Source organism: Rhipicephalus sanguineus, chromosome 2 (assembly GCF_013339695.2).
Source record: "Rhipicephalus sanguineus isolate Rsan-2018 chromosome 2, BIME_Rsan_1.4, whole genome shotgun sequence".
Taxonomy (NCBI): domain Eukaryota; kingdom Metazoa; phylum Arthropoda; class Arachnida; order Ixodida; family Ixodidae; genus Rhipicephalus; species Rhipicephalus sanguineus.
The window spans coordinates 208,159,792-208,183,344 of record NC_051177.1 but is presented as its reverse complement, the minus strand read 5'-3'; the positions used below and the strand labels follow the sequence as shown (position 1 = coordinate 208,183,344).

Here is a 23,553-nt window from a genome sequence, read left to right as displayed (position 1 = left end):
GCACACATTAATGCGACCTGTTTTCTCTGTAACAAGAAAGGGCACATTAAGAAAGCTTGCCGGCGTCGGAAGCAGCAGCATAAGGGAAAGCGAACACGCGAACACGTTCGAGCTTTGCAGCCGCTGGAACCGCCCCTGCGAAGTGTGGTGGCCAAAGAGGTAGAATCGGGAGAGTCCATTATGCTTAGCGTACTGGTAGGAGAAAGTCATTTGCAAATGGAGCTGGACACGGGAGCCGCTGTCTCGGTAATATCCCTGGGTCAATTCCGTTCACTTTTCCGTCAGTGCCGCTAAGGAGGACTAGCCTGACGCTCAGGACCTATACTGGGGAGCCTGTGAAGCCATTCGGTGTTGCTTTTCTGCAAGTGAGCACAACAGTCAATGCCAGCGGTTACCGCTATACGTACTTCCTCAAGTGGTCCAGCATTGTTTGGGCGCAACTGGCTTCAGCAAATACGCGTCGACTGGAAACAAGTCCGCTGCCTAAAACAGTTGTCGTCTGAGCCATCGCTAAGCGCGGAAACTACCCCTGCGTTACACAGGTTACTTGACAAATATAAGGATGTTTCACAGACGAGCTAGGAACCATCCGAGGCGAGGAAAGCAACTCTTATTTTCAAAGAGGGCAGGACGCCGAAATTTTTCAAAGCTCGCAGTGTGCCATATTTCTCTCGAAGCACCAGTGGAGGAGGAGCGGGTCGCGACAGGTACAGATGGGCGTGTGGTACCAGTAACAAGTAGTGAGTAGGCCCTACGCCCATTCCGGTTGTGCCAGTCGTGAAGCGCGACGGGTCGATAAGAGTGTGCGGGGATTACAAGCTGACGCTCAACCCCATACTAGACGTAGAACATTACCCGTTGCCTAAGCCCGATGAGTTGTTTGCAGCCCTGGCCGGGGGACAGCAATTTTCCAAAATCGATCTCAACAGGGCTTACCAACAGGTGGAAATGGACCCCGCTGTCAAAACAGTACCTCACGCTCAACACACACAAGGGACTTTACGCCGTAAATCGTCTTCTTTCGGGATCGCGTCTGCACCCGCAATTTTCCAGAGATCATGGATAACGTCTTGAAAAGACTGAGCTTCGTGTTTTGCTATATCGACAGCATCTTGATTACGGGCCGCTCAAAGGAAGAGCATCTGCAAAACCTCGACGCAGTTCTGAAAAGGCTGTCAGAACGTGGCTTGCGCATAAAGCCAACGAAGTGCGAATTCTTTCGCGACGAGCTGACTTAATTGGGCCATGTAATCAACATGCACGGCATCCATCCAACAGACGAAAAACTGGCCGCGATAGCCAAGGCACCGTCGCCAGCCGATGAGCATCAGCTTCAGTCACTGCTTGGTCTTATCAATTATTACGGAAAGTTTGTTGCCAACTTATCCACTGTTTTCTCTCCCTTAAACAGGCTCCTGCAAAAAGACGTAGCCTGGAACTGGAATGAAGATTGCAATCGCGCCTTTCAGCACATCAAGGAGCTGCTTTCGGTCGCTCCCATCTTGGCGCACTACGATCCAGGCCTACCCCTACAGTTATCTTGTGAGCTTATGCCTCGCGCACACTGAGCCGTGCTGAAAAGGGCTATAGCCAGCTAGAGAAGGAAGCGCTGGCGCTGGTATTTGGTGTAAAAAAGTTTCATTACTACCTGTATGCAAGGCATTTTGTTCTGCTCACGGACCACAAGCCATTGGCTACAATTTTTGGTCCTAAAACGGGCATACCGCCAATTGCCGCCGCACGACTACAACGATGGGCAGTTGGTTTGTCCGCCCATTCCTTTTCACTAAAGTCCCTGCCTTCTGCACAGAGCGTTGATGCAGATTGTTTATCAAGGCTGCCAGTCACACAACCGACTGTCGAAGATCAGGAGGAACCGTTTTATGACCTTCGCTTTGACACTATGCCGGTCAACAGCCATGACATAGCTCGCGAAACTTCACGTGATGCTACATTGCGTGCAGTGACGCAGTACATTCTGTCAGGCTGGCCGCGCAGTGTCCCTGACGAGATCAAGCCTTTTTTCATAGACGACTGGAACTGTCTATACATCGAGAATGCATTATGCTTGGGATGCGCGGACTCATTCCCAAAAAATCTCGCGCGTTCATCTTAGACGAGTTGCACCAAGGTCATCCAGGTGTTGTGCGCACCAAAGAACTAGCAAGGAGCTATGTTTGGTGGCCTACTATCGGACAATGATATTGAGCGGTTCACCTCATCTTATGTGACGTGCGGATCCAATCGCAATTTGCCACCTAAAGCGCCTTTGCATGCTTGGGCCCGGCCTACGCGCCCCTGGCAGCGACTGCATGTTGACTTTGCCGGCCCACTAAGCGGAGTGATGTACCTCGTAGTGGTGGATGCTCATTCAAAATGGCCAGAAGTGTTTCCGATGGGCACAACCACCAGTGAAGCAACCATTTCATGCTTACATGAACTATTTTGCAGATTTGGATTCCCCGAAACTTTGGTGTCGGACAACGGCACTCAGTTTACTTCTGCAGATTTCCAGGAGTACCTGCAGCGAGTAGGAACGCGGCACGTGCGAACGGCTCCGTACCATCCGAGCAGCAACGGTCTGGCAGAACGTTTTGTCCAGACGCTCAAGGCCGCACTTCGGAAGTCCAACCGCTCCACGTCGCCGTCGGATATCGCAGACTTTCTCCTGGCGTACCGCAACACTCCGCAAGCAACTACGGCAGAGGCACCCTCTGTTTTGCTGTTGAGGAGGCGCCTCAGAACAAGGCTGGACCACGTGAGGCCTTCTGTTGAAGACGCAGTCACCCACAAGCAGTTCCGGGAAGCCAGTCGTCATAGAAGTCGCGAGAGCACGTTCCGCGAAGGTGACCTCGTGCGTGTTCGCAACTCTCGCCGTGGACCAATGTGGTTCAGTGCTACCGTGTTTGCTCGCACCGGCCCAGTGTCCTATCGTGTGAGTGTCGTGACTCCTCGTGGTGTGTGCGAGTGGGTGCGTCACCGGAATCATATACTGCGTGCTCCGGACACAGACGACTTGGTGATCACTGACCCAGACTTTCGCGCCGAGGCCCCCGTGACAGTGAGCACAAGCCCTACCGGCCCGTCCGAACTGGCAGAGCAGCCATTGACTGCTAATCAGGCCACCGAGCAAGGTCGCCGGTACTCGCAGCGTCAACGCCGAGCTCCTGACCGCTACGGCACCTATACCCGGGACTCTAAGCAAGTGGGGGGAGATGATATGTCGTGCGCCTGCGCGATATGGCTTGGCCGCGTGTCTTGCGCCGAGGCTACGGATTGTGTTATCACACTCACTGTGCCTAAAAAGCGCCGGCATTGGAGCTGGCGCGGGCATTCCTTGTTGTAACGTTGTCACGTGCAGTTCGCCCGTCGTTTTAGTTGCTGGCATAATAAAGCCTCAGTTTTCGCTCGCCGTTCGTTGAGCTGCTCTTCCGTCAGACACGACAGAGTGCCTTGCCATCATCTGGGCTACATCAATGTTTCGCCCCTATCTTTACGGCAGGCCTTTCAAATTTGTCAGCGATCACCACGCCTTGTGTTGGCTAGCTAACTTCAAAGACCCTTCAGGCCACTTCGCAAGGTGTAGTCTGCGACCTTTAGTAATTCGACATTACTGTAGTTTACAGGTCCGTACGAAAACACCCCGACGCCGACTGCCTGTCTACCAGGATGATGGCTGCTGATGGATACCACCAGGATGATGGCTGCTTTTTAGGAACCAGAAGTGTCGACGCCTTTGCTGAACAACAGCGATCCGACTCGGAACTCAGAGGCCTTACAGAATACATCGTGGGCAAGACCGCCGTCGTTCCCAAAGTATCTGAGCGAGTATTGGCGTCGTTTTTCCTACGCAGCGGCGTCCTCCAACAGAATAACTTCTGACCACTTCGAGCCAAGTACCTTCTCGTGGTGCCTTCAGCATTGCGACCAGAAGTCTTCCAGGGTCTCATCGACGATCCGACAGCAGGAAACCTCGGTATTTCCCGAACGCTGACAAGAATACAGGAAACGTACTACTGGCCACGCACTGCCGCCGACGTCACCAGCTACAAAAGGACATGCCGAGGCTGTCAGCGACGCAAGACACCGCCAATAAGACCACCAGGTTTTCTTCAACCGATCGAGCCACCACGGCCAGGGGCGTATTCAGGTGGGGGGCACACTAGACTCGTGCCCCCCCCACCCCGGACATTCCGAATAAATAAAGAACCTGCACGTTGTGTAAACCAAAACCACAACATCACACTAGGATTAGCTTCATTATCATGCTTACTGCTGCTCCAATGACACACACAAGGTACACGTGTTATGTGCACATATATATTTACTTTGCCATGCAACTACTTCGGGATCCGATAAGTTAAGCTTCTCCGCTCTTCTGGGCCTTTGAGCAGCAAGTGCCCTCTCTTTGTCCATGGCTATACCACACTGGGGAACGCCAGTCAGATGCGATATCAAGCGGCTCCAGCGCATTGTCAGACGGCGACTGCACTGCGAAGGCGAATAGCTGTGCGCGCGCCGGCGCCAGTACGTCTGCCACGGCGACGACGTCACTCCTCTCGAATGTGCAGATCTCATTTTATCTTCGTTGCTATCTCTCTTTGTCTTTCTGTGGTTCTTTTTCTTTGTCTACTTGTTCTCTCGCCCATCCCTTTGACTGCATTACAAAACCGAGAATTTGGCACAGGTATTCTAGGAATGGAGCATAACACGAAGAGCAGGATGACAGCACGCGCAGTTATATTACCGATAGTTTTTTTTTTTCTTTTTCACAACAGCTGTGGTTGCTCCAAACGTAAACAACTCTCTTGTTAAGGTGGTAGGCCACCTTTAAAAGTCTAATTTTTTTGACGTGGTCGATTTTTAGTTTGTCCATTTTCTGACGCCCAAACGTTCAAAAATATGTCGCAATAAAAATTATGTTCCTATCATTATTAGTTTGGAAGTTACGGCAAGTTTTCCATAACCCATGCTCGTATAGTGTAAGAGAAACCACTTTGTGTTTTTGCGAAAGTAAGTGTTCTTTCGTCTATATTATTGATATTCAAAATACTTTATAAATTTCGTTGGGACTGGTACATCAAAGGATGTCACTAAATGAAAGTTTGCGTTTTTTATTTGTTTTTAAATCTGTAAAAACGGCCACAGGGTCGACGCACACCTCTTGCAAGCTCTGAAATCTTTGTGTTTTTCGGAAAATAAGAATTTTCTCCATGTCATGCGACGCCAACATTCATAACTTTTTTCTCAGTGTGTACTACGAACGGAAACTTGTTTCCTAGTTTACAACGTATATATCTGTGCAGTGAACTAGAATAAGAAAATTGGTGGAATATTTTTAAATTCACAGCTAGTTTTGCAAATAGGTTCAGTCGAAATTCGTTCTTTTTGCACGTCGTCTTGGTTTTTCAACGTTACTTACGGTGCAAGATGTGAATATCATACGTGACTTTCGTTAATGCATTCCTCCGTGGCCGGGCAACGCTTGAATATAGCTTGCGGAATATGGCTTGCGGCATAGATATGGAAATTTTATTAGACAGTTCTAAAAGCGGAGCCGACACTGGAACCAAAGAACTTAATCTGCCGTGACTACTGTATCGTAGGAGTACATATGTAGTGTTATTAGATAGCCAGCACCACAACCACAATTGACGTTGCACCGATAATAATATCTGGGGTATGACGTCCCACAACAATGATATGGTTATGAGGGACGCCGTAGTGGATGTCTCAGGAAATTTCGACCACCTGGGGTTCTTTAGTGCACCTGAATTTATGTACATGGCCCTCAAACATTTTCGCCTCCATCGAAAATGCACACTCCGCGGCCGGGATTTGATCCCGCGACCTTCGGATCAGCAGTCGAGCGCCATAACCACTGGACTACCGTGGCGGGACGAAGTTGGCCCGACATTAAGCCGGCATAAGGCGTTTTTTCAATGATGTTTCTGCACCTGGCGTGGCTCTGTGGTAGCATAGGTGACTGCCACGCAGAATGCTTGGGTTCGATTCCTGCTGGGATCCTAATTCTTTGCATTCAACGGTTCAACGCAACCGTTATTGGTTTTTGTCAACGCCCTCGTATTTAAATTGCCAATCTCTCTTCTGATCGTTCGCATGTAGATATATACTGTCAAACACCTGTGGCGGATACCCGTACACCGCGGTCCGTAGTAAACGGGTATGTGCCACACGTGTCTGGAGGAAAGGTTTGGACTACCTACACGGCAACCTTTTCATGTTATTCATGTCATGACCCGACAATCATATTCGTCAAATCATCTCACCCTCCCATGCCAATTTCTGTCTTCGCCAAGTTAAAGAGGCGATCACGAGAGCACCCAGATGTAGGCGGCTAGATAGATAGATAGATAGATAGATAGATAGATAGATAGATAGATAGATAGATAGATAGATAGATAGGAACGCTCAAAGTGGCAAAGTTTCGCTAAGAAGTACTTCGCATTGAAAAAAAAATTTTAGAGAAAGAATTCATTATTGCGGTCGTTATGCAAGTAAGCACAACATGTGCAAAACGTGGTAACACTAAGCAACCTAGAAAGAAAAGTTATGACAGTGCTATATTGGGGCGCGTTATCTACGACTACACAATGCAGTGAGCACTGCGTATGGCACAAGAAGAGACATTGAAGTTGTTGCTGGGAGATGTTATTTTTTGTATTTTCTTGGCTAGTATCTGCCAAGAAACTGATGTCGGCTTACATAGTCCAAAATATGCTGACGGTTCAGTGAGCCATCATGTCCATTAGAATAAGCTACCATATTTCTCAACAAGCACTGCTCTGCTGCCTCCTCACTGAGCTTACCCCAACATACCTCCCGATGCACACTGGAATGTTGTAAGAATCATGTACTCTACACTCGAACAATGGAAGCAAAGAAAGGAGTATCAATGCAGGGAGCAATGCTCTCGCAGAACATTGTTAGAAAACATGGTCACCGCATCATTGTCAATGCCTGTGTGACTGACACTTAAGCTGATCTCATGAATGGTGATTCCACGAGAGATCAATCATGCATGCGTGGTCGATAATCTTGTTTTGCCTGGGTTTTATATATGCTATCCGGGCACATTCAAAATGCGTGGAACCGAAAATTTTATTTCCAATAAACGATTCCAGTGCGCCAAAATAATATTTGAAGCTGAGCTGTGCGGCGCAGGCCTCTGGTTTTTGCTCACCGCAATATTTTCAAATTTTATGGGCGAATTTAACGCAAACTATATAGGTTGTGTCAGAATTTCTTTGTGCTGGATTTAATACACATTACGGTGAATTACCTTCATTGTTTCTCTATGCTGTCCTCAAAAGGAAACAGAAATGTGATAAAATAGCAAACACAACAGGAATCTTAAAAAATGTAAGTTTGATGTGCCTTGGCGCGCTTTCTATTTCACACGGAAACTTCAAAACAGGGTGAAATATAGAAGAAAGCCTATGCAACATTTTTGCACAAGGTGCTTTTCCTACAGGCAGCGCAAAAAGAAGAAAAAGTAGTTCAAGAAGCGAGCTCCTTAAAAAAGCTCATTTTCAAAAAAAAAACTGTTTAGGGAAACGGCCAGGACAGCACAAAGTCGTACGTGGCTAGATAGATAGATAGATAGATAGATAGATAGATAGATAGATAGATAGATAGATAGATAGATAGATAGATAGATAGATAGATAGATAGATAGATAGATAGATAGATAGATAGATAGATAGATAGATAGATAGATAGATAGATAGATAGATAGATAGATAGATAGATAAGATGATAGATAGATTGCCGTCACACATTTTTCCGGACACGCTGCTTTTTCCAAAAATGTTACACTTTTTAGTGGTCTATTACCTATAATCTGTTTCGTCAGTCGGATCAATGGGTCGGTACCGCACAAAAGGGACATGATTGCTGAATTGCAAAAGCGGCACTAATCTCGTATGCCGTATGTTTCCTGTCCTGATGCAACGATAAAGGAAAAACTGCATTCATGAAATATAATCAATCGACAGGGGTAGATTCAGAGCCAATGGCCAGCAAAAAGCAACTACAAAAATAATATTACAATCTTGCCCTAAATAGACATCCCTACCGAATTACCGCGCGTAAATTCAGATGATGATTTTCTGTTAAAGTTACTAATGGCCATAAATATTTCGGGAAGTCTTCGTATCGCAGAACGCCTGTGTTATTTCTTTTATATTCTAATATATTCGGCGCGATAGAGAATGTAACATGAAAATCACAGGGTCCCTTCTGCGTTCACCTAAGACGACTCGAAGGCGAAAGGCACCTTCCTTTTCTTATCAGTCAATGTATTATGACCGTATACATGAGGGGCCGATCATGTAGGCTCCCTCGAGGTACATATTCTGACCCGCCATCCCCCGAACGCTTTGTGAAACTAGCGTTTTTACAGCGAAAGCTGCTATGAGATCATTTCACCGGCCGTTTTTGGCGCCGTAGTTGTCCGCCGCCGCCGCCGCCGCCGGTGTCCGTAACCAGTATCGCTCGAAATAAGAAAAAAACGAAATAAGAAAAAAATTCCAGGATGGAACGAGGTTCGAACCTGGGCCCTCTGCGTGGGAGCCCAGTATTCAACCTTTGAGCCATGCCGGTGCTTGAAACTGCTTTGCAAAAAGGTCCTATTGTAGTGAAGAGAGGACGACGAAGAAACACACGAGCAAGCTAGCAAGCAAGCAAGCCGCAGTGTCAAGAGTAGCAGGGGACTCCAGCTCGCGCTTGCCCGGATTTTGGCTGCTTGACGCCCGCCGCTCTCCGACGCCCTTCTCTAGACGCTTGTTGACATTCCCTGAAGACGCGTCAATAAACCACGTCACATTTGGTGGAGGTACGTGGATTCCCAGTACCAACCTGGACCTTCGCTCCCGGAAACTCCCCCCGGTTCGTGACCACATCGCCACCATGGCCGAGGAGACCCCTCTACAGTCGGGACCTTCGGCAGTCCACGTCACCTGCGGCGCCGTGTTCCGCCAGCGAGATCCACCCATCTTTACCGGCTCAGGTGACTCGGACGTGGAAGAATGGCTCTCGAAATACGAACGTGTGAGTGCCAGCAACAAATGGGACGACCAAATGAAGCTTGGTTACGTCCAGTTCTACCTTGCGGACATCGCCCAGCTGTGGTATAACAACCACGAGAGCGACATTCCCACTTGGTCCGTCTTTAAGACTTCCATTACGGACGTTTTCGGTCGGCCATCGGCTCGCAAGCTTCGGGCAGAGCAGCGCTTGCATCAACGCGCGCAGCAACCCGGCGAGAACTTCACGGGCTACATTGAGGTTGTGCTGAACCTCTGCAACCGCGTGAACTCTACCATGACCGAAGAGGATAAGATCAAGCACATCCTGAAGGGCATCGAGGACGATGCTTTTCAGATGCTCCTCGCAAGGAATCCCACCACAGTCGCTGCACTCGTCTCCTTGTGTCAGAGCTTTGACGAGTTGCGTCGGCAGCGCTTGATCGCGCGCCAAGCCCTCACGACGACCGACACGCTATCGAGCTTGCACGTTACTGCTCGCCCTGCCGATCAGCAGCCGCTGCTATCCACCATCAAGGAGTTTATCCGCGAAGAGGTAGCGCGTCAGCTTTTACTGCTACCTCTCACGAACGAGCCAGTGCAGACTTTGGCCCCTGACCTTCAACACGTCATTCGGACTCAAATTGCTGAGCACCTACCACCATCTATACCCCAACAACCACTCGTCACTGCGCCGCTCACTTACGCAGCTGTCGCTGCTCGGCCCCCTCAGCAGCCTATGCCGTATACCCGACCTGCGATGCCAACCCCTGCGATGCCGACCCCTGCCTCGCCGCTGACCACGACTTCGCCGCCGCTTCACTACGCGGGGCCCTCGCCTTCGTTTTTCCGCCGTCAAGACGTGTGGCGAACGCCGGACAACAGGCCCATCTGCTTCGCCTGCGGTGTCGCTGGACACGTCGCTCGCCACTGCCGCCGTTGCCCACCTTCTTTCTTCGACACTGTGGCCACACCTGATCCTTCGTCGTCACGCACACCACCTAGGTACGCCGCTGATAATCGACCATCCTTCTCCAATCGTCGATCACCATCTCCTCGACGACGCTCTCTGTCACCCATGCGTCGTCGCTCAGCTACAGAGGAGGGAAACTGATTGCTGCAGTTCCGGAGGCAAGAGCTGCATGCAAGTCGAACTGCCCAAGGCCTCCATGTGTTTCGCCGCCAAATGTTATAGACGTCGATGTCGAAGGAACCGCCGCCGTTGCGCTTATTGACACAGGGGCCGCCGTTTCCGTCATCTCTGAGACACTGTGCCGCAAGATAAAGAAGTTGACGACGTCGCTATTAGGACTAATGCTCCGTACTGCCAGCTCACAGTGCATTGCGCCGTCAGCTGTCTGCACTGTGCGAGTCACCATACAAGGTGCACTTTACGTGATCGAGTTCTTTGTGCTACCGTCCTGCTCCCACGACATTATTCTCGGTTGGGACTTCCTATCGAGTCATAGCGCCATCATAGACTGTTCTCGTGCAGAAGTAGCTCTTATGCCGTTGCAGACCTCTCTTTCTTCGGACCCTCCCCACAAACTAGTCGTCGCTGAGGACACAGATATACCCCAAACACGTGGACCCTTGTAGCACTGACCTGTACGACCGCACCAGACGGAACAGCACTCTTTGCCCCGTCGGACGTATTTCTACGTCGTCGCGGCTTACGACTGCCCTTTGCAGTACTATCGATTAATTCTGGTGCTACGATAATGCTCGTTGCCAACTCGCTGACGTCCGCCGTTACCTTGCTTCGAGGGGAATCTTTGGGGCACGTACAAGACGTCGACCTCTTGCGTTCCCTGGACTTCTCTGAGGACCAACACCACCTTCAGCTGAACGCCATGACGTCACCTGTTCCCAACTCTTCAGCCCCAGATAATTTCCGCCCTTCAATCGCCGACGATCTACCGCCATCGCATCGCAGCCAACTCCTCGCCCTTCTGCAAGACTTCCGCTCGTCCTTCGATTGTGCCCAGCCAACCTTGGGCCGCACGACGAGCGTCACACACCACATCGACACCGGTTCACATGCTCCCTTACGCCAACGACCCTATCGAGTTTCCGCGGCAGAACGGCAAATTATCAATGAACAAGTCGACGACATGCTTAAACGCGCAGTGATACAGCCGTCCCAGAGCCCCTGGTCCTCTCCTGTCGTACTTGTGCGCAAGAAGGATGGATCAATAAGGTTCTGCGTTGACTATCGCCGCCTCAATAAGATTACTCGAAAAAATGTGTACCCGTTGCCACGCATCGATGACGCTCTCGATTGCTTACAAGGGGCAGAATATTTCTCGTCTTTAGATCTACGCTCGGGTTATTGGCAAGTACCGATGGATGTCACCGATCGTGCGAAGACTGCTTTCGTCACTCCTGATGGACTCTACGAGTTTAACGTCATGCCGTTCGGATTGTGCAACGCCCCCGCTACCTTCGAACGAATGATGGACAACATCCTTCGCGGCTACAAGTGGAACACCTGCCTTTGCTACCTCGACGACATCGTAGTCTTTTCTAGGGTTTTCCCTACTCACCTTGTCCGCCTGCGTGAGATTTTGACGTGCCTCACTTCAGCTGGTCTTCAACTCAACATCAAAAAGTGTCATTTTGCGGCGCGCCAGTTGACGATACTGGGTCACGTCGTCTGCAAGGAAGGCGTTCTTCCGGACCCAGCGAAACTCCGGGCCGTTGCCGAATACCCCAAGCCCACTTGCATGAAGACGCTTCGAAGTTTCATTGGGCTGTGTTCCTATTTTCGCCGATTTGTCCGCGACTTTGCTTCCATCATCGACCTTCTTACCAATCTTTTGACAACTTCTAATGGCCTGTCTGCTTGGTCAAGAGAGTGCGACACATCTTTCGAAACGCTACGGCGCTTACTGACATCGCCTCCAATACTTCGGCACTTTGACCCTGATGCGCCAACGGAAATCCATACTGACGCCAGCGGCGTCGGCCTTGGTGCAGTATTGGCTCAAAAGAAACCGGGATACGAAGAATACGTCGTCGCTTACGCGAGTCGAACTCTCAAGAAAGCTGAGTGCAATTATTCGGTTACTGAGAAGGAATGCCTTGCCATAATTTGGGCTTTGGCTAAGTTTCGCCCGTACCTCTATGGCCGCCCTTTCGACGTCGTCACGGACCACCATGCTCTATGTTGGCTCTCATCGCTGAAAGATCCGTCGGGACGCCTCGGTCGTTGGGCGCTTCGGCTGCAAGAGTACGACATTCGTGTTGTGTACCGATCGGGCCGCAAGCACTCTGATGCTGATGCGCTCTCCCGCTCACCGCTAGCGTCCGACACAGCTTCCCCATCAGCTTCCTTGTCGCCAATCGACGTCGCAGACATGTCGTTGGAGCAACGCAAGGATGCGTGGGTTTGCCACATGCTCGACTTTCTGGCTGATCCATCAGCTTACCCCGCTTCAAGAACTCTTCGTCGCCAAGCGCACCATTTCGCTATTCGAGATGGTCTCCTCTATCGGCGGAATTACGCGTCTGATGGTCGGAGGTGGCTCCTTGTGATACCTCGCCACATGCGCATGGAAATGTGCGCTGCTTTTCACACCGACCCGCAAAGCGCTCACGCTGGCGTTCTCAAGACCTACAACCGCCTGCGTCAGCGATACTATTGGCGCGGACTGTACTCATTTGTGTGCAAGTATGTCCGCACTTGTACCGCCTGTCAGCGACGAAAGGCTCCGCCCCAACGACCAGCCGGTGCACTTCAGCCTCTCCTGTGCCCGGCGCGTCCGTTTGACCGCGTCGGTATTGATTTATACGGCCCGCTTCCCTCGACCACTTCTGGGAACAGATGGATTATTGTCGGCGTAGACCACCTCACGCGTTACGCAGAGACTGCAGCTTTGGCCACAGCAACAGCCAGAGAAGTTGCGTTTTTCATTCTACGCAACTTCGTCCTGCGCCACGGCGCCCCGCCCGAACTTTTGAGCGACAGAGGACGTGTTTTCCTGTCCGAAGCTATTGAAGCATTGCTCGTTCAGTGCAATATCGTTCACCGCATGACGACCGCATATCATCCACAAACCAATGGCCTAACCAAAAGATTTAATCGCACTCTCGGGGATATGCTGACGATGTACACCGCATCCGACCAGACCAACTGGGACACCGTTCTTCCTTTCGTGACATACGCGTACAACACTGCTACGCAAGCCACCACAGGATTCTCACCGTTCTTTCTTTTATACGGACGAGAGCCATCATGCATGCTGGACACCATGCTTCCTTACACACCGGACGCATGTGAGTACAGCCCAATTTCCGAGTTTGCCAGGTACGCAGAAGATTGCCGACAGTTGGCCCGTTCATTTACGACAGAAGACCAAGGTCGCACGAAGCTTAGTCGCGACGACGACGGACTTCTTGCTGCTTTCAAGACAGGTGCTCTCGTCTGGCTTTGGGTACCGCCGAACACTACTGGACTTTCCTCCAAGTTACTAGCCCGATACCACGGCCCCTACCGCATTCTTGCTCAGACTTCTCCCGTCAATTACGAGGTCGAGCCCTTGACACCATCTGACGACTTGCGCCGTCGCGGCCGAGAAATCGTCCACGTGTCTCGGATCAAGCCATATTATGACCCCGCTATCTTGTCAACGCGTTAAGTCGCCAGGATGGCTCCGCTATTCCCCGGGGGCCAGTGTAGTGAAGAGAGGACGACGAAGAAACACACGAGCAAGCTAGCAAGCAAGCAAGCCGCAGTGTCAAGAGTAGCAGGGGACACCAGCTCGCGCTTGCCCGGATTTTGGCTGCTTGACGCCCGCCGCTCTCCGACGCCCTACTCTAGACGCTTGTTGACATTCCCTGAAGACGCGTCAATAAACCACGTCACACTATACAGGCTTCATTTCGGGAAGGAACCACATTAGAATATGCAATATAGCGTGGTAGAAGAGTAAAATAAGCACCAAGCGCCGCACAACGCGAATTCTGTAACCAGGCGTCACACAATACGAATTGCGCAACGAGTAGGTTGTTGAATGCTTCCAACCCATTACAAAGGACTCTGCCATAATTCTTCCTCGTCATCAGGCACAGCATCAACAAAGTGCGCATAATGCCTTACAGGGCTTAAGCAGGTACCAACGCTCTCCGTAGAATGACGAAAAATGGCACAGTGCCTGCTGCCCTACTTCTCCAAAATTACAGTGATTTATAGCGTAGTGGGTTCCTCGCAAGTGCACTTGTATTGGTTGCCAAGGAAGCCCATAAGCGCATGATCCATTTTCTCGGGGTCTCAGTAAAGTTCTTCGCCCCCCCCCCCCGTCTCGCTCCCACGTCAACGTATGTTTACAGCATGACGGGATAGGGAAATAGCAACCGGGCGTCACCCAATGCAAATTACATAACTGGTGGGCCGTTTAAAGATTCCAACCCATTACAAAGGGCTGAGCCATAATTTTTCATCGACATCAGCCGTCGCGTCAACAAAGTGCACATAATGCCTTACAGACGTGTAGCTGGTGCCTCGCTTCTCCGCAGAATGACTAATAATGGCTTAGTAGGTGCTTCCGAACTTCACAAAAATTGTGATTTATGGCGTAGTGGGTACCTTTCTAGTGTACTTGTATTGTAGCCCCAAGAGAGCTTAACGGGCTCTAGAAACGCCGCTCTTCGAGCTTTCGCTGTGACTGTGCTGCGGTTTCAGCGCAGGCCTGGCGTTTTTTTTACACTACCTCCTGTATCAGCCCACCTTCGACCTACCTGCGGTGTCATGTCCTCACGGTGTAGGCTTAGGCCACAGGAGTGAAGGAACGAGACGACTGAACCGGAATCGACGCCAGCCGGGAAAATGTGCCCCTGCAAAGCACCGTCCCTATTTTCTTCTCTTGATGTCGCGCCGTGTCAGGTTTTGTTGAGTGACGATATAATAATGACGTCACATATTTTCTGTCTTGTGATGTCGTGATGACGTCATATGGTGACGTAATCAAGATTCCGGGCAGCTAACAGCCGATACATAGGTTTCCAAAACTCTGTAGTAACCACCAGTTCAAGATCGACTGCGTAAAAGCAACGAACATTGACTGGTAGGTGGTTATACCGAATTCGTTTGGTGAATTGGTTGTGGGTGCCTCCTATGGGATACACCTCGGCCTGACTACCGGGTGGACTGTGGTGGCTTGGCTAATTGAACAATGTATCCTCGATGAAACAAGGAATGGTTTGGAGCTAGGCCGGGTGCCGCTTACGTTGTCGGCTCTCACTGTATAGTGTAAAGCTTGACCGGCTGCGGTGGAAGGGGGTATGAACGTGGGCGCGTTGTGCACAGTTCACTTTTGGTTTTTTTTTTCGCTTTACCGCTTTCTCCTCCTGATATTTTCTTCGCCAAATATACGGCAAACAGCTTCGATCACTACTTGGTTGCTCTTCTTTGGAATCGAGAGATTGGTCATTCGGTGTATGCATTCGTTTACACGTGTGCCCGTGTGTCTATTTGCTGTTGTTAAAAAAGCCCTGAATGATTGTTACAATCCGAAAAAATACTATTTTCTTCCGCAATTGTTTTACATATACGTGACAAATCAGAAGAATCTTTCGTAGTCTGCTCCTTGCATAGAGGTGAAACCTTAAGCAGCCGCGTGTGGTATGAACTGCCAATCAAAATGCTCGAGCGTGAGGAAAATAAAGCACAGGAGTTGTGTTACACGAAACTAGCAAATAATAAAATGCAGTCATGAAAAGCAGCAAACACGGCAAACACGCAAACTTTTAAGTGCTTGCTTGCGGTAGTGGTTTCAAAAACATAGGAAGAACCCACTTTTGTACACTTCACTGCACCTGGCGAAACTTTGGCACCGTTACGCCCTTCTGCTGCCAACACTGAGAAAATAGAGGATGTGCTGTTCCTCTCGTCCTTCTCATTCTGCTCACCCTCACTAGCTTTCTTCAGACCTGACCACTATACTATACATGACCATGCCAGGCCTAACGCTAACCTCACCTTCAGATCATTCTCCTCACCGTCTCATGTCTTCCCTCCCTTGATACATTATACATGGTTTTTCCTGCGCTTCGCGACGTCTCTATTTCTGGCTTCCCTTTTCCGGCTAGTTTCTATACGATACTACACGTGGATATGGTAGGATTTCTCTCTATTCCTGTTTCACTGTATACCCTTATCTCCCCCTCTCTTTTTCTCTTTGTTGCTTCGATTCTCTCATTTCTCTCCCTCTCCGTCTTCCTCTCGGTTTCCTCTTCTTACCTGCGTTTTTAACTTGGTCTTTGATGTATATTTTATCCCCTGTCTTTCTTTTCTTCTCTTTCTATCTCATTTTATCTTCGTTGCTATCTCTCTTTGTCTTTCTGTGGTTCTTTTTCTTTGTCTACTTGTTCTCTCGCCCATCCCTTTGACTGCATTACAAAACCGAGAATTTGGCACAGGTATTCTAGGAATGGAGCATAACACGAAGAGCAGGATGACAGCACGCGCAGTTATATTACCGATAGTTTTTTTTTTCTTTTTCACAACAGCTGTGGTTGCTCCAAACGTAAACAACTCTCTTGTTAAGGTGGTAGGCCACCTTTAAAGTCTAATTTTTTTGACGTGGTCGATTTTTAGTTTGTCCATTTTCTGACGCCCAAACATTCAAAAATATGTCGCAATAAAAATTATGTTCCTATCATTATTAGTTTGGAAGTTACGGCAAGTTTTCCATAACCCATGCTCGTATAGTGTAACAGAAACCACTTTGTGTTTTTGCGAAAGTAAGTGTTCTTTCGTCTATATTATTGATATTCAAAATACTTTATAAATTTCGTTGGGACTGTTACATCAGAGGATGTCATTAAATGAAAGTTTGCGTTTCTATTTGTTTTTAAATCCGTAAAAACGGCCACAGGGTCGACGCACACCTCTTGCAAGCTCTGAAATCTTTGTGTTTTACGGAAAATAAGAATTTTCTCCATGTCATGCGACACCAACATTCATAACTTTTTTCTCAGTGTGTACTACGAACGGAAACTTGTTTCCTAGTTTACAGCGTATATATCTGTGCAGTGAACTAGAATAAGGAAATTGATAGAATATTTTTAAATTCACAGCTCCTTTTGCAAACAGGTTCAGTCGAAATTCGTTCTTTTTGCACGTCGTCTTGGTTTTTCAACGTCACTTACGGTGCAAGATGTGAATGTCATACGTGACATCGTTAATGCATTCCTCCGTGGCCGGGCAACGCTTGAATATAGCTTGCGGAATATGGCTTGCGGCATAGATATGGAAATTTTATTAGACAGCTCTAAAAGCGGAGCCGACACTGGCACCACAGAACTTAATCTGCCGTGACTACTGTATCGTATAGAGTGTAGGAGTACATATGTAGTGTTATTAGATAGCCAGCACCACAACCACAATTGACGTTGCACCGATAATAATATCTGGGGTATGACGTCCCAAAACAATGATATGGTTATGAGGGACGCCGTAGTGGATGTCTCAGGAAATTTCGACCACCTGGGGTTCTTTAGTGCACCTAAATTTATGTACATGGCCCTCAAACATTTTCGCCTCCATCGAAAATGCACACTCCGCGGCCGGGATTTGATCCCGCGACCTTCGGATCAACAGTCGAGCGCCATAACCACTGGACTACCGTGGCGGGACGAAGTTGGACCGACATTAAGCCGGCATAAGGCGTTTTTCCAATGATGTTTCTGCACCTGGCGTGGCTCTGTGGTAGCATAGGTGACTGCCACGCAGAATGCTTGGGTTCGATTCCTGCTGGGATCCTAATTCTTTGCGTTCATCGGTTCAACGCAACCGTTATTGGTTTTTGTCAACGCCCTCGTATTTAAATTGCCACTCTCTGTTCTGATCGTTCGCATGTAGATATATACTGTCAAACACCTGTGGCGGATACCCGTACACCGCGGTCCGTAGTAAACGGGTATGTGCCACACGGGTCTGGAGGAAAGGTTTGGACTACCTGCACGGCAGCCTATTCATGTTATTCATGTCATGACCCGACAATCATATTCGTCAAATCATCTCACCCTCCCATGCCAATTTCTGTCTTCGCCAAGTTAAAGAGGCGATCACGAGAGCACCCAGATGTAGGCGGCTAGATAGATAGATAGATAGATAGATAGATAGATAGATAGATAGATAGATAGATAGATAGATAGATAGATAGATAGATAGATAGATAGATAGATAGATAGATAGATAGATAGATAGATAGATAGATAGGAACGCTCAAAGTGCCAAAGTTTCGCTAAGAAGTACTTCGCATTGAAAAAAAGAAATTTTAGAGAAAGAATTGATCATTGCGATCGTTATGCAAGTAAGCACAACATGTGCAAAACGGGGGTAACACTGAGCAACCCAGAAAGAAAAGTTATGACAGTGCTATATTGGGGCGCGTTATCTACTACTAAAAATTGCAGTGACCACTGCGTATGGCACAAGAAGAGACATTTGAAGTTGTTGCTGGTAGACGTTATTTTTTGTATTTTCTTTGGCTACTGTCTGCCAAAAAACTGATGTGCGCTTACATAGTCCAAAATATGCTGACGGTTCAGTGAGCCATCATGTCCATTAGAATAAGCTACCACATTTCTCAACAAGCACTGCTCTGCTGCCTCCTCACTGAGCTTACCCCAACATACCTCTCGATGCACACTGGAATGTTGTAAGAATCATGTACTCTACACTCGAACAATGGAAGCAAAGAAAGGAGTATCAATGCAGGGAGCAATGCTCTCGCAGAACATTGTTAGAAAACATGGTCACCGCATCCTTGTCAATGCCTGTGTGACTGACACTTAAGCTGATCTCATGAATGGTGATTCCACGAGAGATCAATCATGCATGCGTGGTCGATAATCTTGTTTTGCCTGGGTTTTATATATGCTATGCGGGCACATTCAAAATGCGTGGAACCGAAAATTTTATTTCCAATAAACGCTTCCAGTGCGCCAAAAAAATATTTGAAGCTGTGCGGCGCAGGCCTCTGGTATTTGCTCACCGCAATATTTTCAAATTTTATGGCCGAATTTAACGCAAACTATATAGGTTGTGTCAGAATTTCTTTGTGCTGGATTTAATACACATTACGGTGAATTACCTTCATTGTTTCTTTATGCTGTCCTCAAAAGGAAACAGAAATGTGATAAAATAGCAAACACAACAGGAATTTTAAAAATTGTAAGTTTGATGTGCCTTGGCGCGTTTTCTCTTTCACACGGAAACTTCAAAACAGTGTGAAATATAGAAGAAAGCCTTTGCAACATTTTTGCACAAGGTGCTTTTCCTACAGGCAGCGCAAAAGAAGAAAAAGTAGTTCAAGAAGCGAGCTCCTTAAAAAAGCTCATTTTCAAAAAGAAACTGTTTAGGGAAACGGCCAGGACAGCACAAAGTCGTACGTGGCTAGATAGATAGATAGATAGATAGATAGATAGATAGATAGATAGATAGATAGATAGATAGATAGATAGATAGATAGATAGATAGATAGATAGATAGATAGATAGATAGATAGATAGATAGATAGATAGATAGATAGATAGATAGATAGATAGATAGATAGATAGATAGATTGGCCGTCACACATTTTTCCGGACACGCTGCTTTTTCCAAAAATGTTATACTTTTTAGTGGTCTATTACCTATAATCTGTTTCGTCAGTCGGATCAATGGGTCGGTACCGCACAAAAGGGACATGATTGCTGAATTGCAAAAGCGGCCCTAATCTCGTATGCCGTATGTTTCCTGTCCTGATGCAACGATAAAGGAAAAACCGCATTGATGAAATATAATCAATCGACAGGGGTAGATTCAGAGCCAATGGCCAGCAAAAAGCAACTACAATTATAATATGACAATCTTGCCCTAAATAGACATCCCTACCGAATTACCGCACGTAAATTCAGATGATGATTTTCTGTTAAAGTTAGTAATGGCCATAAATATTTCGGGAAGTCTTCGTCTCGCAGAACGCCTGTGTTATTTCTTTTATATCCTAATATATTCGGCGCAATAGAGAATGTAACATGAAAATCACAGGGACCCTTCTGCGTTCACCTAAGACGACTCGAAGGCGAAAGCCATCTTCCTTTTCTTATCAGTCAATGTATTATGACCGTATACATGAGGGGCCGATCATATAGGCTCCCTCTAGGTACATATTCTGACCCGCCATCCCCCGAACGCTTTGTGAAACTAGCGTTTTTTACACTACCTCCTGTATCAGCCCACCTTCGACCTACCTGCGGTGTCATGTCCTCACGGTGTAGGCTTAGGCCACAGGAGTGAAGGAACGAGACGACTGAACCGGAATCGACGCCAGCCGGGAAAATGTGCCCCTGCAAAGCACCGTCCCTATTTTCTTCTCTTGATGTCGCGCCGTGTCAGGTTTTGTTGAGTGACGATATAATAATGACGTCACATATTTTTCTGTCCTGTGATGTCGTGATGACGTCATATGGTGACGTAATCAAGATTCCGGGCAGCTAACAGCCGATACATAGGTTTCCAAAACTCTGTAGTAACCACCAGTTCAGAGATCGACAGCGTAAAAGCAACGAACATTGACTGGTAGGTGGTTATACCGAATTCGTTTGGTGAATTGGTTGTGGGTGCCTCCTATGGGATACACCTCGGCCTGACTGCCGGGTGGACTGTGGTGGCTTGGCTAATTGAACAATGTATCCTCGATGAAACAAGGAATGGTTTGGAGCTAGGCCGGGTGCCGCTTACGTTGTCGGCTCTCACTGTATAGTGTAAAGCTTGACCGGCTGCGGTGGAAGGGGGTATGAACGTGGGCGCGTTGTGCACAGTTCACTTTTGGTTTTTTTTTTCGCTTTACCGTTTCTCCTCCTGATATTTTCTTCGCCAAATATATGCCAAACAACTTCGATCACTACGTGGTTGCTCTTCTTTGGAATCGAGAGATTGGTCATTCGGTGTATGCATTCGTTTACACGTGTCCCCGTGTGTCTATTTGCTGTTGTTAAAAAAGCCCTGAATGATTGTTACAATCCGAAAAAATAGTATTTTCTTCCGCAATTGTTTTACATATACGTGACAAATCAGAAGAAACTTTCGTAGTCTGCTCCTTGCATAGAGGTGAAACCTTAAGCAGCAGTGTGTGGTATGAACTGCCAATCAAAATGCTCGAGCGTGAGGAAAATAAAGCACAGGAGTTGTGCTACACGAAACTAGCAAATAATAAAATGCAGTCATGAAAAGCAGCAAACACGGCAAACACGCAAACTTTTAAGTGCTTGCTTGCGGTAGTGGTTTCAAAAACATAGGAAGAACCCACTTTTGTACACTTCACTGCACCTGGCGAAACTTTGGCACCGTTACGCACTTCTGCTGCCAACACTGAGAAAATAGAGGAGATGCTGTTCCTCTCGTCCTTCTCATTCTGCTCAGCCTCACTAGCTTTCTTCAGACCTGACCACTATACTATACATGACCATGCCAGGCCTAACGCTAACCTCACCTTCAGATCATTCTCCTCACCGTCTCATGTCTTCCCTCCCTTGATACATTATACATGGTTTTTCCTGCGCTTCGCGACGTCTCTATTTCTGGCTTCCCTTTTCCGGCTAGTTTCTATACGATACTACACGTGGATATGGTAGGATTTCTCTCTATTCCTGTTTCACTGTATACCCTTATCTCCCCCTCTCTTTTTCTCTTTGTTGCTTCGATTCTCTCATTTCTCTCCCTCTCCGTCTTCCTCTCGGTTTCCTCTTCTTACCTGCGTTTTTAACTTGGTCTTTGATGTATATTTTATTCCCTGTCTTTCTTTTCTTCTCTTTCTATCTCATTTTATCTTCGTTGCTATCTCTCTTTGTCTTTCTGTGGTTCTTTTTCTTTGTCTACTTGTTCTCTCGCCCATCCCTTTGACTGCATTACAAAACCGAGAATTTGGCACAGGTATTCTAGGAATGGAGCATAACACGAGCAGAATGACAGCACGCGCTGTTATATTACCGATAGTTTTTTTTTTCTTTTTCACAACAGCTGTGGTTGCTCCAAACGTAAACAACTCTCTTGTTAAGGTGGTAGGCCACCTTTAAATGTCTAATTTTTTTGACGTGGTCGATTTTTAGTTTGTCCATTTTCTGACGCCCAAACATTCAAAAATATGTCGTAATAAAAATTATGTTCCTATTGTGAAGAAGAAGATGCGCCTCCATCAGCAGTTCTTCCAGTGGTAGAATATTTCACCGCAATCAGATACAGAAAATCGGCAATTCACACTGATAGGATGGAAACAATAACAACGTGGACGGAATACAAACATCTCAACTTCCCATGGAAGTCTCATTGGAGCCAATCTAGACAATCTGAAGTTACGATCACCAGATTTCGATGCCGTGTCCCCCCATTAAATCTATACTTACACAGAGCTGGACTGACGATATCGCCCCTATGTCAATTCTGCGGAGAATTAGAAAATATTGCACATTTCTTTTTGTCATGCAGCGGATATTCAATTATTAGATCACGACTGCTCATTACTCCGCTGTTAAAAATAGGCTTAAACTTAACTGAAGAAATTATACTAAGCTTCGGAGCTTCAGGGTTGGGATACTGCCATAGGGATGCCTTCAATGCCGTATGTAATTTCATGCAAAACACTAAACGTGTACCTTTTTAATCTTCCTTCAAAAACGCTCTTAATTAAAATGCGGTTCAATATATCTAATCTCACCAAATTGTTCTGATCAGGTTAATACGGCTGTCTGAAATACGAGCGCAATAGCATAATTTTTGAAGTATTAATTTGATGTCTTATTTATTGTTACCATTTCTACTCTTAATTTTTTTTAACCATTTTACATTCTTCGAATAAGATTTTAAGCTTCAACTACATATTCTTGGCCCATCCCCCAGAGTGGGTACGTGCCATAGAAAAGTAGGCAAAACAAACAAACAAACAGCAGCATCGCCAACGCTCGGCTCGCTCGGCTCGTGTTTCGGATCGCCGCTGTGCCTCTGGGCGCTTCTTCTCGCTTGCTTGCCGCTGACGACCATTACGTCTTTCAACGACCAATAAACCTCTTCACATTTGGTGGAGGGTGCTGTTCATCCCCGTCGCTACACCCTGGAGCTGCGTAGCCGGACGCTACCGCCGATCATGACTGACCACGCAAACCCACCGGCGCCTTCGTCCCTGTCCGTCACCTGCACCGGGCTTCCTCGGCTCCGGGACCCAAAGGTCTTCAGCGGTGCAGATGAGACCGACGTGGAAGACTGGCTTACCACTACGATTTGGTGAGCGCGCATATTGAGTGGTATGACCCCGACAAGCTAGGCTACGTCATATTTTATCTGACTGGCGTCGCCGAATTGTGGTACAACAACCACAAACAGAACATCCCCACATGGACCGTCTTCAAGACGTCCTGCTCTGAAGTATTCGGTCGACCAGCTGTCCGCAAGCAGCGCGCAGAGCAACGCTTGCGCGTCCGCTCACAGCAGACTGGAGAAAGCTTCACAAGCTATATTGAGGAC

At 47.8% G+C, this 23,553-nt stretch overlaps 1 protein-coding gene across 1 annotated transcript; it reads left to right on the top strand.

The window, feature by feature from the left end:
* Nucleotides 1-2,341: 2,341 nt before the first annotated feature.
* On the top strand, nucleotides 2,342-3,994 carry LOC119382204 (uncharacterized protein K02A2.6-like). Its single transcript, XM_037649920.2, has 2 exons — nucleotides 2,342-3,205; nucleotides 3,920-3,994. Exons 1-2 carry the CDS (start codon nucleotides 2,345-2,347, stop codon nucleotides 3,992-3,994), a joined length of 936 nt encoding a protein of 311 aa, XP_037505848.1. The 5' UTR covers nucleotides 2,342-2,344.
* The last annotated feature ends 19,559 nt before the right edge of the window (nucleotides 3,995-23,553 follow it).

What these genes read in the sequence shown, in the direction of transcription:
- LOC119382204 (XM_037649920.2), top strand. Translation starts at nt 2,345, where the DNA reads ATGTACCTCGTAGTGGTGGATGCTCATTCAAAATGGCCAGAAGTGTTT. An exon ending in ATACCCGGGACTCTAAGCAA is followed by an intron (nt 3,206 to 3,919) that starts GTGGGGGGAGAT and finishes TGGTGCCTTCAG; the next exon opens with CATTGCGACCAGAAGTCTTC.